Source organism: Scyliorhinus torazame, chromosome 11 (genome assembly GCF_047496885.1).
Source record: "Scyliorhinus torazame isolate Kashiwa2021f chromosome 11, sScyTor2.1, whole genome shotgun sequence".
NCBI classification, from domain to species: Eukaryota; Metazoa; Chordata; class Chondrichthyes; order Carcharhiniformes; family Scyliorhinidae; genus Scyliorhinus; species Scyliorhinus torazame.
The window spans coordinates 92,336,559-92,350,456 of NC_092717.1; the positions used below are offsets into that span (position 1 = coordinate 92,336,559).

General features: G+C 42.8%; 1 protein-coding gene across 1 annotated transcript in view; it reads right to left on the minus strand.

Annotated features, from left to right (window-relative positions):
• zbtb10 (zinc finger and BTB domain containing 10) overlaps window positions 1-13,898 on the minus strand; it is a 142,073-nt gene that overhangs the window by 37,097 nt on the left and 91,078 nt on the right. Inside the window, exon 3 of the mRNA XM_072467495.1 lies at window positions 7,613-7,681. Coding sequence (XP_072323596.1) covers window positions 7,613-7,681 — 69 coding nt within the window. The remainder of the gene's footprint in view (window positions 1-7,612; window positions 7,682-13,898) is intronic.

Genomic DNA, 13,898 nt, shown 5'->3' on the forward strand with positions numbered 1-13,898 from the left:
TTCAGCCAGACATGGAAAGAACATTTACAACATCTGATGGAGTTATTCGATTGACTTCAGGAGGCGGGTTTGGTGATAAACCTAGCCAAGTGAATTTGGAAAAGCCCAAGTCACTTTCCTTGGCCATACAATCGGACTGGGTCGAATGGTCACACGGGATGTGAAACCAACAGTTGTGGAGGGGTTTCCGATACCCTCAAGACGAAGGGAAATAATGCGATTTCTTGGCATGAGTGGATTTGATTGAACATTTGTGCAAAGGTTTTGTAGCGTGATTGCTCCACTGATGGACTTGCTGAAGAAACGTCAAAAATTTCAATGGCAGCGGAGTTTCAACAGGCATTTGACTGCCTGAAAGCTGGGATAACCAATGCTCATGTGTTGGAGATTTACAAGGGACCTAAAGAGAAATGCCGAGGCGTAGAGAAATGGATGGATCGTGCAGCGACCTTCTTGTTCTAAGAGACTGTCCATCGAGAAGGATTTCAGTTGGAGGAAGAAGAACTGGAAAAAAATGAACTATATTATTATACCTGTTTGGGTGTGTTGTTTTTTGAAACGAAAAAGTATATTTACTGTGTGCATTTCTTAAAGGATAGTGAAAAGGTGAAAAATGAAACCATGGTTTGAAGTTGATGGTTTATTTTTTTACTTGGGGGGGGGTCATGTGAGTACCTTTAAGAAATGGGCGTTTACTACTGCAGTGATGTCAGTGTGGTTGGAGCTGGGGTTGTATTTGAATTAATGGTTGCTAAGATGTTCACTGAATGTTTCAAAAAGGTTAACTTGAGTTCATAGAATTAGCATCGTTTTGCTTTAAAAAATACTTTTCCATTTCTGCTGTACCACACCTGTAGAGTGGGCTGTGTGCTCCCCATGCCACAATCTATTAAAAGTTGTGGGTCAGATGAACTCCATGATACACTTTGGGGTTCTCTAAACCCTGGACCATAATATATTTGCACCACATTTTAGAATGTTATCCAAATGCTTTGCCGTCTGTGCAATACTTTGCCTCTTGGAAGAGAGCAAATTAAACTTAACCTTCCTAGCGCAGACAGTTATGAATTAACTGTTCAGTTGCAACTTCCAAAACTTGAGCACAAATCCAAAATTCTGATAAATGTCTCAAAGTAATTATGGTAGAGGATCACCAGACTTGTGTCAGCATCAGCTATGAGATTAACTATTGCAATCATATTTTCCTGTTGTGGCCGCAGTGCAGGGACAGATAGCACAAAACAAAAAAGCAGGACAGTAACCTTCACTATCTAATTATTAAAGAAATGCTAACTTTAATCATACAAAAATCGAAGGGCGGCACAGTGGTTAGCACTGCTGCCTCACTGCGCCAGGGACCCGGGTTCAATTCTGGCCTCAGATTAGTCTGTGGGGAGTTTGCCTATTCTTCCCGTGTCCGCGTGGGTTTCCCCCGGTTTCCTCCCACAGTCCAAAGATGTGCTGGTTAGGTGGACTGGCCATTCTAAATTGCACTTAGTCTCCATCTCCAAAGGTTAGGTGGGGTTATGGGGTTACAGGGAAAAGGCAGGTGGTACTCTTTCAGAGGGTCGGTGCAAGCACGTTGGGCCAAATGGCCTCCTTCTGCACTGTGGGAATTCTATGATTCTCTCAATCAACATCACAAAACAGATTCTCAACAGATGATCAGGTAATTATGACATTTAAGTTTGAGGAAACTTGCAGTGTACAAACTGGTTGCCATGTTTCTGAGATTAGAAGATGAACTACACTTCATTGACCATAAAGTGTTTTGGAAAATATTGTGGTCACAAACGAATGCACTATATAAGTGCAAGTCTTTTTTATATTTACATCGCACCTTTAACACAATAAGTCATCCCAAGAAGTCACATGGCAATATTTTAAAACAAAATCTGACACCGAGTCACATAAGTAGAGTTCAGGGCAGATAACCAAAGAGGAAAGATTTTAAGGAATATCCTAAAGGAAGAAGGATGGATGGAGTTTGAGGCCCAGACAGCTGGAGGCATGTACACCAATGGTGGAACGATTAAAATCAAGAGGCCAGAATTAAGTTGCACAGATATCTCGGCGGCAATTAGAGAAAAATAGAGAGCAGTCAAGCCTGGAGGAATTCGAAAATAACAATGAAAACTTTTAAATCATGGCATTACTTAACTAGGAACCAATGTAGGTCAGTGGTGAGAGGTGGGTTAGGACCAAGGCAGCTGAGTTTTGGGTGAGCTCAAGATTACATTGGATGATGTCCAGGAGCCCATTGGAAAGTTGAGGGGTAGCAAAGGCATAGAAAAGAGTTTCAGCAGATGAGCTGGGCAAAAGTAGAGTCAAATATAACACCAAAGTTGTGGGCAGTATAGTTCAGCCTCAAATAATTGCCAGAGAGAGCTAGGTAATGGAGTTTGCAATGGGGACGGAAAACAGCGGCTACAATCTTCTAAATATCCAGTTGTAAAAGTTTCTGCTCATCCAGTACTGGGTGTTGGACAAATAGTGCACGTCATCAACATACACGTGTAAACTGACACTGTAATTGTATCTACATATTACTCCTCCGTGACACCATTGGAAAACAAAGGTACAAATAATAGAATTTTGGGGTCAGTGGAGGTAATGGTGAGGGTACGGAAAGAAAAGTCACAGTGGGTGATTCTCTGGTTAAAATTAGATTGATAAGAATAGGAACAGCTGAGTGCAGTCTCACCGAACAGTGGAGAGGTGTTGGAGGAGCACAGTGTTAACAGTTGGGGTTTGCAATCCGGTTAAGGATCAGTGATGTTTTTGTGCGTTTAGGTAAACAAAAAAATTCTAGTTAGCCACTAGGAGAAAAACACTACAAGATCCCACGGTTTTAAAGAAACAAAATTAAGTTTTACTAATAAAGTCATGAAGTAAAACATTTTATAATAAATATCTTATATTCTAACAATCAGAAATAACAGAGTAAATATGAATTAACAGGCAAACAGTGGTCGAACACCCCACACAGCACATTAAATGGCAGATGTTACAAAGACAGATCCCACAGATTTCTCAGCAAGTGTCAGTGATCACCATGAATCCAAACATCTTGCAGAAACTCTCATCAGGAGGGATTTCAACTCTTCATTTTCAAAGACTGAGCCACTGAATTCTCTCAAAAGCTGCTGCGACTCATTGGTTCAATGACTGTTCATCCCCTGATGGTTCAATCTTTTCTCTCTAGACTGCATTCAACAAGATTCACAAAGCTGCACAAACTTCTAATTACGGGCACAATTCCAACTCTTAGACGGTGAGCTTTACTAGGCTGGCACTGTCCCTTGGTTTCTCTGAACGCTTCTCCCGGCCACACTGAGCTATATATGGCTCCCAGGTTTTCTGAGCCCCAATTGTCTCTATTAGGGTATCAACAGCCACTTTCTCAGCTCCCCAAGATTTCTCCCAAGTCGCAACTGCACAAAACAGTTGGCTTCTCGGAGACCTGCAAACCACAAAAGTCCAAACTGCAATCAACAGCTGCACCGAACGGTCCAGGGCTTCTCTGAGCAAACAGCAGCATGTTCCCCATCTCAAATAAATTAAAACCAGAGAACCTCAAGCTCCTATTTCCATGACAACATGGCCTGCTCAGGTCTATTCTCAAACTGACCTCCAAGCCAATGATCCCTCCTTTATTATTTCTCCAGCTATGTCTATTGTTGTCACTGCCCCATTGAATACATTTAAGGCCGAATAGGCAAGATTTTGGGTCTCTTATGGAATTAAGGGATATAGAGAGCAGGTGGGAAAGTGGAGTTGAAGTCCATGATTGTACGGAATGGCGCAGCAGGCTCAATGGGCTATAATGGGCCACATGGGCCTCTCCTGCTCCTAGTTCTTGTGGCAACATAATCAGATTTTAGCATACTCGAATTTAGAAATCTCCAAGATAAACAATAATGTTGGCATCAGCTTGGTATTGTCATGTGCGAGTACCTTTAAGAAATGGGTGTTTATCAGTGATGTCAGAGTGTGTGGGGAGCTGGGATGTCTGTCAGCTTTTTACTTTTGTTTTAGGCTGTTTGCTGCAGGGTGTGTTTTAGTTTTGTTTTCAGTGTTGGAGCTGAAGTCAGACAAAGCAGCTGAACTGCTGTTCTCTCTGCCATGAAAAGACTATCTCTTGATCATTTGATGAATTCAGAATTATAAATGTTTTCAGTAGTGACTTTAACCTGATGTGCTTCTGTTAAAAGGTGTTCCTTTGGTCTTCTGGATGTTGTTTGGGAAGTTATTAAGGATTACTTAGTGTTGTATTCTTTGGGGGTTGTATTGGAATTAATGGTTGCTAAGATATTCACTGTATGTTGTAAAAAGGTTACCTTGAGTTCATAGAATAAACATTGTTTTGCTTTAAAAAATACTTGTCCATTTCTGCTGTACCACACCTGTAGAGTGGGCTGTGTGCTCCCCATACCACAATCTATTAAAAGTTGTGGGTCAGGTGAACTCCATGATACATTTGGGGTTCTTTAAACCCTGGCCCATAACAGTCTATCTTCACAAACACATTTAATTCTCATTTGTAAAAAAAATTGAAAAGCAACCTTATAGTCGAAGGAAGTCTTTTCAAACAAAAAATCAAGTATTTAGAAATGCACTCCACAATTAGATATTCAAATTGTGCAGAGGCATGCAAAGAACCATGGAGGCAATCCAATATGCAGCACAATTGCTCCCATGACCATATATAGTTTATATTTTTCCCCAAATATAATTACATTAAGAACATTAACTCAAATTAGGCATTACGGCTGAAATGACGATAATGAAAGCTCAAATGAATTATAACTCTTTATCCAAGCATAAAGTGTACTAGAAGATCTCCAGAGTTGTTGACACAAGGAGTATTCAGTGTTTGATGGTATTTATACTATATAGGGCACAACATCAAAACAATAACTCAGTGACAAAGTCAAATGTTTACGGATTTCTGGAATTTTTACTGGTGCTTTTGAGGACGGAATTCCACAACTCCTTCCACTATTCTATGAAAACTACTCCTCCAAGTTTTTAATTCTTTCATGGGATGAGTAAGGCCAACTTGTTGCTTATCCTGAACTGCCCTTGAGAAGATAGTAGTAAGTCACCTTGTTGAACCACAGCAGTTAATTTGGTGCAAGTACAAAGTTAAGTAAAGTTGCCATATTCCTAGATGACCGTAGACTAATTTCCCCCTTGAGGGGAGAGCTGACTGTTGGGGATTTAACCGGAGGATCACCATGCCTCAGGCGGGGGGAAAGGTTGAGAAGGTGGGCCTTCATAAAAATATCTTGGCCAGTATTAGATTTGAACCCATGCTGTTGGACTCGCACTGCATCACAAACCAACTGTCCAGCCAACTGAGCTAAATCCACACCTGTTAGGAGGGTGTTCCAGATTTTTAATGCAATTTTCTTTTACCCACATGATAAACTGAATACTTGCAAAATGGCACACCAGATGTGCCATTGAGTAGATATGATAGCTAGCAGCATTAATTGGAGTAGAGTGCATATGTACTTAAAGGGGAGTCCTGGGCTTTGGCAGTATTTGAATACGGGTTCTTTTGGTATGGCACCACAGTGGAATGCCAAAATGAGGAAATTGGAAAATTGTCAATGCTACATTATTTGGCTTCAGTTCAGTCACAGCTCTGAAAAACTATCAACTCGAAGCCCAAAGAATGGTCTTTAATTCAAAATTGTAAAAGGCATTAAAAAAAACCAAATTAATTTGACTATTTTCAGCGTTTCCCCCGGGTTTCTCCCTCCGCATTAGAGTGAGAGGGCCAGCAAAAGCGCTGAAAAGATGGCGGAGACCGGACCACATGGTGGAGCCGCACTGCTTACGGTGGAAAAGATGACCGAGAGGATGGCTGTGGAGCTGGAGAAGCATGTTACGAGGCACATGGAGGCCTTTGAGGAAGGAGATGGCGGTCACAATGAAAGCATTGGTGGATGAGGCAATCGCCCCGGTGAGGGTGTCTGTGGCAAAGGCATCGGAGAAGGTGCGGAGCTGGGTCTGAGGGGTTGATTCCCAGTGGGTCAGAATGGAGGAGAGTTTGTGCAGGGGATCGGGATTGAAGGCGCTAGCAACAGCGCCGCTCCCGATGGCCCCGGGGAAGTACTCAGGGAGTCCGGTAATAATAGCTTCATTGAGAATTTGGAGGCAGTTTCGCCAACACTTCAGGTTGGGGTGCAGGGTCAAGGGAAAGCCGATATGGGGGAACCACAGATTTGAGTCAGGGAAGTGGGATCTAAATTTTCGGAGATGGGAGGAGAAGGGATTAAGACACTAAAAGATTTGTTTCTTGGGGGACGGTTTGCAGGATTGAAGGAGCTGGGAGCGAAGTATGGGCTGGAACAGAGGAAAACGTTTAGGTACATGCTTGTTCGAGATTTTGCCAGGAAGGAGATACAGAGCTTCCCGGTGGAGCCGGCCTCCACATTGCTGGAGGAGGTGCTGACGACAGGGGCACTGGAGATGGGGTTAGTGTCGGCAGTTTATGGGACTATTTTGGAAGAGAAGGCACAGTTGGAAGGGATCAAGGCAAAGTGGGAGGAAGAGTTAGGAGAGGATATGGAGGAGGGGTTCTGGTATGAGGTGCTCCGGAGAGTGAACTCCTCCACCTCATGCATGAGGTTGGGGCTGATACAACTGAAGTTAGTATAAAGAGCACACCTCACAAGGGCAAGGATGAGTCAGCTCTTTGAGGGGGTAGAAGATGTGTGTGAACGTTGCCCGGGGGGCACAAACTACGTTCATGTGTTTTGGTCCTGTCCATAATCTCTAGTGTTGCACATGAAACTGGACCCAGGCCCTCGGGAGGCCATATTCAGAGTATCGGAACAGCCGGGGTTGGAAACTGGCGCGGAGACAGATATTGTAGCCTTCGCTTCGCTGATCGCCCGAAGGTGGATCATGTTGGGATGGAGATCAACCTCTCCACCCTGTGCTCTGGCGTGGCGAGGGCACTTCTGGAATTCTTAACTCTTGAGAAGGTTTAAGTCTGAACTAAGGGGAATGATGGAGGGGTTATACAATTCATGGGTGTTATTCATTATGCACTTTCAAGAATTGGATTACATCAAACATTAGGGGGGAGGGGAGGGACTGTTATGTGTTAATGGTGATGGAGTGATTCTGGATTCCTTTTTGTTATTTGTTTATGTTAACATGCAGGCTACTGTTTGGGAGTTTGGTGGGAGGATGGGATTGTTGTTGTTGATGATATGGGGATTGACATTGTATACATTACTGCTTATTGTTTATTGTTGGTGGGTGTAAATGTGGGAGAAAATGTGAAAAAGAGAATAATAATATATATTTTTTAAATCACAAATTAATTCAATGGACAAATCAATTGGAAAGTGGGTAATTTACTTTTAATCATCTTTAAAATAGAAATTCCAGTTTACCATAACATTTCACATTAAAATTACCACTAGAAATGTTTGTAGGGCATCCGACAATGGGAAAACCTGATGTAAAGTACTAATTTATCAGGAAATGTACTCAATTCACTTTAAAAAAAAACTTCATGTGTATAGTATCTGCTTATCTCTTTGGATTAAACATTAATTTCCCAAGATTTGATTGGAAAAATACTTGCCATTTAACCAAGTTTCTCTATTTTGTGCTTCTTGGAGCAGTCCAAATCTGAATTGATCTGAAGTTCCAGCTGGAAAGAGAAGAGTTTCATTAATAACATTTTGTTTTAGGCTACTTAATTTACCTTCTCCCAAAAGCATCAACTATCTTATGGGGTAATGTTCCACAGGCATTCACCAAAATTCACAAGAGCCCAATAAATATTGACAGGCTATTTACAAGTAGAACACATCACAGCAGAAGTCAAACCCATCATCTCACCACACATATCAGGATGTGTATTTTTAGATGCTACTGGACATCAATCAGAAGCAGCAATCTCAACATTTATTCCCTTATCTAAACCTGGGATGTAAAATAATTATCAGCACCTTATCCTTGTTCAACTTTAGTCTTCCTTCCCCTGACATCAATTTTGAAGTTACCCTGCAATGTCGATGTATCAATCACCAGTTAAAATAGCTGGTGGAAGCGGACCACTATGTACCATCTCTTGTTACAAGTTACAAGATTGTGTAAATGATGCTTATATTTCATAAATTAACACTTATTTTACAAAGCACATTTCCATAACCGTATGAAAATAATTTAAATAGTCATTTTACTCTCACGGTAACAGCAATACCACAGTAAATCATACAAGTACTATATTCAGATTTTCAGCTTTTAATAGACAACATTGGTGGTGTTGAAATAAAATTCAAGAGTACACAGCCAACTGTTCCTAATAACACCTGTTTGGAAGCTAATTTTAAGTCTTTCCTTTACTCTCTGCCTAGTTCAGAACCAAACTGTTCACGTTATAATCAATATACAGATGGTTTCTTTTGACATTACCTGTAGGGTATAGCTTGCTATCTGAAGCAATGGTGTTGGACAATATCGCATTGATGTTTTAGATCAAGAAAGTAAATTAATGTGAAATTTTGAGCTTGGGTGATGTTTCTCCCAAATCTTTTACTTCATTCTGCAAATTTTACTCAGGAGGCATCGAGAAAAGAAGGGAAAGCAATCGTTCTTCAATTACAAATACTTTGTCAGGAACACCAGCATTGTTTGCAAAGAGAAGGCATGTTAAGTTAACTTAATAGGTATGCCTAACTCAAACTCATTTGCAGTTCGGGAAGGGAAAACACAAACGAATAATGATTTTTTTTTTTTTTACAGAGTATCATGACAGGGAAATAGTCTTAATTAGTAATTAACATTACACAAAAACTCTTAGATTTTGTATTGGAAAGTTCAAGTTGTACCAAATCCAAAAGAGAACAGGGAAGGAGGAGGAATTTTCATTTGTGGAGAATGGATGATAGAAAAATACTTGCAGGAACTAATTTAGCACAAACATTTGCCACTAATTATTTTAAAACAATTTGGAAAGGCTAGAATAAAAAGTAAAGTCTGGTTCAGAAGTAATCAAATCAATAGACAGAGCTCTTCGTGGACTCAGAAAACACATGGTCTCAAATTTAGGGGTGATTTGGTGAACTGACATCTGCCTGACATTCTGGAGTCCAAGTAAAGCCAGTTCGCACAGAAACAACATTACTAGCTTTTAATAAACATTTTTAGGAGGATGGAGCATGAGAAAGGGTGGGATGCTGAAAATTACAACTAGAAGAAGCTTTAGATTTCCCATCACTTTTTGAAGGCTTCTGTGATTGATTTAATGTTATCAAAACTTTCACATCCACAAGATAACTAGATAAACTCAGCAGGGCTTGTATGCAAAAGCGGGGCGTGTATGCAAAAGCGGAATGCTTCGAACAGTAAATTACTCCTGTGCCTGTTGTCAAAACATGAATCCCAGAAGCAATCAAGATGTCTGGCTAATATCCATCTTATTCTTAGAAATATCTAATCACATCTGAGCCGGTGTTATTAGTGGAAGAATATATACAGCAAAATAGGAACAGGATTAGGTAATTAAGCCTCTTGAGCCTGTTCATTCATGACTCAATTGTGATGTAACTTCAAATACACAAAGGCAAAATACTATGGGTGCTTGAAATCTATAATATGAATAAAACAAATGTATGAAACACACAGCCCATGAGAGTTTACCTTTCAAGTCCATGACTTTTCATCTGAACAGATTCTGATGTGGGTACTTAGAACTGCTGACAGTACTCTTCTAGCTGGAGCTTTTGTTTAGCTGGGACCCAGCTTCTACCCCCTTGCCCCAAGGTATAATGGACATCATTCCATTAGCCTTTTTTGATTATATTTTGTACCTGTTCCTGACATTTTAATCATCTGGATACTCCGAATGTCTTTAGATTTCCATTGTGTCTAACCTATACCATTTAGAAAGTACTTTGGTTCTATTACGGCTCAAATTGGATGATCTCACACTTGCCTAAACTGAAATCCATTAGATAGTTTTGTTCGCTCACTTATTTTCTTCATGCTTTATGTTTCCGTCTACACTTTTCACAAGGCCACCCATCTTTCAGTCATCTGTAAACTTGGATGGAAATGTGGTTTTCTATTCCATCATCAAAACTGGAAATATAGCAAATAGCTGAGGCCTCAAAACAGATTAAATTAGAATACTGGCCAGGCACGGTCGCACAGTGGCTAGCATAGTTGCTTCACAGCTCCAGGGTCTCAGGTTCGGTTCCTGAGTTGGGTCACTGTCTGTGTCCGGAGCCTGCACGTTCTCCCAGTGTCTGCGTGGGTTTCCTCCCACAGTCCAAAGATGTGCGGGTTAGGTGGATTGGCCATGGTAAATTGCCCTTGGGTAAGGTGGGGTTGCTGCATTAAGAGGATAGGGTGGAGGTGTGGGCTTAAGTCGGGTGCTCTTTCCAAGAGCCAGTGCAGACTTGATAGGCCGAATGGCCTCCTTCTGCATTGTAAATTCTATATCCCTATGCTGATTTCTGAGACTCAAGTCAATGTCCTAACTTGGTCAACAATTTTCCTTCAATTCCATGGGTTCGAAGTTTAGCTAATAGTCTCTTGAGTTTTATCAAATGCGTTACGGCAAGTCCATATAAATAATATTTGCAGATGTTGCAAATTTTTTTTCTCCAGCTTTTGCTTTCCATATTATTTCAAGATAATTTGTGGCAAATGTTGACATTAAATTAGTTCCTGCAAGTATAATTTGCATTATTTGTCATCCATTCTTTAAAAGAGAGGGGAATAGGCCTACGGGATTCTTTCAGAGGGTCTGTGCAGACTCAAACGGCCAGATGGCCCCCTCAAGCACTGTGGGAATTCTATGGTGTTATCGCTTACCCCTTAATATCTATGCTGGCTCTCTGACCAGTTGAAAATTTAAGATGTTCAATCTATCATAATGATGGACTCTAGTAATTTCCTGATAACAGGTGCTAGTCCATAATTCCCCCTCTCATCTTTCCCAGGTAACAGAGTGACATGCACAATTTTCCAATCTAAAGGAAGGGATCATAACTTTAGAAGATTATTATTGGGGTATCCTGGGATGGAGACCATCTAAACTGGTGGATTTAGCATTCTTTAATGCCATTATTTTATTAATTACTGTTACTTTGCTTCCATTAATTTTGGTCAGTGCCTCAAAGCTTCTGTAAGTCAATTTCATTTGAATGGATCCCCAGAGCTTAGGAACACAGAAACGGGAGTAGGCCATTCAATACCTCAAGCTTGCTCAGTCTTCAGTTAGCCAACTGCTGTGTATTTTAATTTCACTCGGCTTTGGCTCAAATCCCTTAATGCCCTTACCTATTTTTTTTTTTTTAAATCCTCCACTTTTGGTTTTGTGTTCAGTTGTGGGGCAGACAAATTGATGGAGAGCTTGTGATTGCTTGTTTGATTTCAAAAACCTATGGGTTTTCATTGTAGTGCCTTGAAAAGACACACCACCTAAGTATGGGCATGAGCCATTTGGATCAGGAGGACCCCAGGCATGATCCCTGGATCTGCACACATTCAGTCACTGCAATTGGCGAGAGCATACCCTCAATTTGTGGTTGAAAATAAACTTATTTCTAGAGGTCTTTGTTGAAATGAACATTATTGCAACTAGAACACTCACTCCATAAAGAATGGTGAATTGCACGAGGTAATGAAAGGCTAGGAGTAAGCTTGCTGAGTGGAAGTGGAAGGGAAAATTATCACAAAGTACTGTACAGCACCAGGTGGAGTGATAGGATATAAAATTGGATTGGATATCCAATAAAAAAGGAAACTTGCAGTTTGAAAATGGCTTTAGAAACCAATTCAAATTAAAGTCAATCAATGAAAACTACAAGAATAACAGCAATCAAAAACTAAAGGAGAATTTAAGGAGCTAAAAAAAAAAAAGGAGGTTAAGAGTAGGATACAGAGACTTCCGGGTGCGGCGATGACCAGCTAAGTCGCACGTTTCGGCACCTCCTGTTTTAACGGACTTTTGGGCTCTTATCGGGAGCCCCAACGGCAATTTTCGAAGGCTAAACCCACTGTGAGGCGACATAGAAGGGAGTCCCCCGGATGTGAATGGACAGAAGAGATAATAGTGACCAGATTGCGGAGGATCCTCTGGAGCAGCGGCAAAGAAGGGAAATGAGAAGCAAGATGGCAGTGGAGGCAGGCCAGTTGGTATGGGGCCTGGAACAGCAGGAGTTCCTCCGGCGGTGTGTGGAAGAGCTCAAGAAGGAGGTGCTGGCGACGATGCTGCAGGCGATTGAGGGGTTAAAGGAGGCGCAGAAGACCCAAGAGATGGAGCTCCGTGGAGTGAAGGCAAAAGCTGCCGAGAATGAGGACGAGATACAGGGCTTGGTGGTGAAGACGGAGACGTACGAGGCACTACATAAGAGGTGTATGGAGAGACTGGAAGCCCTGGAAAATAGCTCAAGGAGGAAGAACTTAAGAATCTTGGGTCTTCAAGGGGCAGAGGGAGCCGACGTTGGGGCGTATGTGAGCACGATGCTTCATACCTTAATGGGAGCTGAGGCCCCGACTGGCCCCCTGGAAGTGGAGGGAGCGTATCGAGTCCTCGTGAGAAGACCAAAGGCAGGAGAAATACCTCAAGCAATAGTGGTGAGGTTCTACCGCTACAAGGACAGGGAGATGGTCCTGAGATGGGCGAAAAAGACACGGAGCAGCAGGTGGGAGAACGCGGTGATCCGCGTGTATCAGGATTGAGTGCGGAGGTGGCGAGAAGGAGGGAAAGTTTCAATCGGGCCAAGGCGGTGCTCCACAAGAGGAAAGTGAAGTTCGGAATGTTGCAGCCGGCAAGACTGTGGGTTTCATACCAGGGTAAACACCACTACTTCGAGACGGCAGAAGAGGCGTGGACATTTATTGAAGAGAAGTTGGACTAGATTGGAGAAAGAGTGTTTGAAATGAAGTAGTGAGGTGGTGGTAAGGGACTGTGAATCAGATGGGGGAAAATTTTCTTTCCCCTCGAAGGGGGGACACACACGAAGAAATGTGGGCGCCGGTGGGGAAGGGGAGGGGGAAGGAGAGAGGGAGCTGCGCCATCAGGGGCGGGGCCGAGAGGGAAGCACAGGCTTTGTTCCCGCGCTATGGAAATTGTGGCGGGAAAAGGGGGCGCAGGAAGGAGGGGGCCTCACATAATGGGAGACTAAGGATAAATGGGGGAAGCCGAGGTCAGCCAGTTTGCTGACTTCCGGAAGCAATATGGGGGGAGCAACTAAGCTAGGGAGGGATCTAGCGGGGGGGGGGGGGGTAACTGGGTTGCTGCTGCTAAGGGGAAGGGGGAGCTGTTACGGGATGGGAGGGCGCCGACGGGGGGGGGGGGGGCAAGCGGGTGCGTGGGAACTGGGTGAGGAGCTGGTCTAAAAAAGGGGATGGCTAGTCGACGAGGGGGGCGGGGTGAAGAGCCCCCCAACCCGGTTGATCACGTGGAATGTGAGAGGGTTGAATGGGCCGATTAAGAGGGCAAGGGTACTTGCGCACCTAAAGAAGCTAAAGGCAGACGTGGTCATGCTTCAGGAGACGCACCTGAAACTGGCGGATCAGGTCAGATTAAGAAAAGGATGGGTGGGACAAGTATTCCACTCAGGCTTGGATGCGAAAAATAGAGGGGTGGCAATACTGGTGGGGAAACAGGTATTGTTTGAGGCGAAGACCATAGTGGCAGACAGTGGGGGTAGATACCTGATGGTGAGTGGCAGATTGCAAGGTGAGGCGGTGGTGCTGGTGAATGTATATGCCCCGAGCTGGGATGACGTGAACTTTATGAAGCGCATGTTGGGGCGCATCCCAGACCTGGAGATGGGAAAGTTGGTAATGGGGGGGGGGTAAAAGGAACAGCACCCACTCTGGAGATTAGATATGGGACTGTTGGCGGA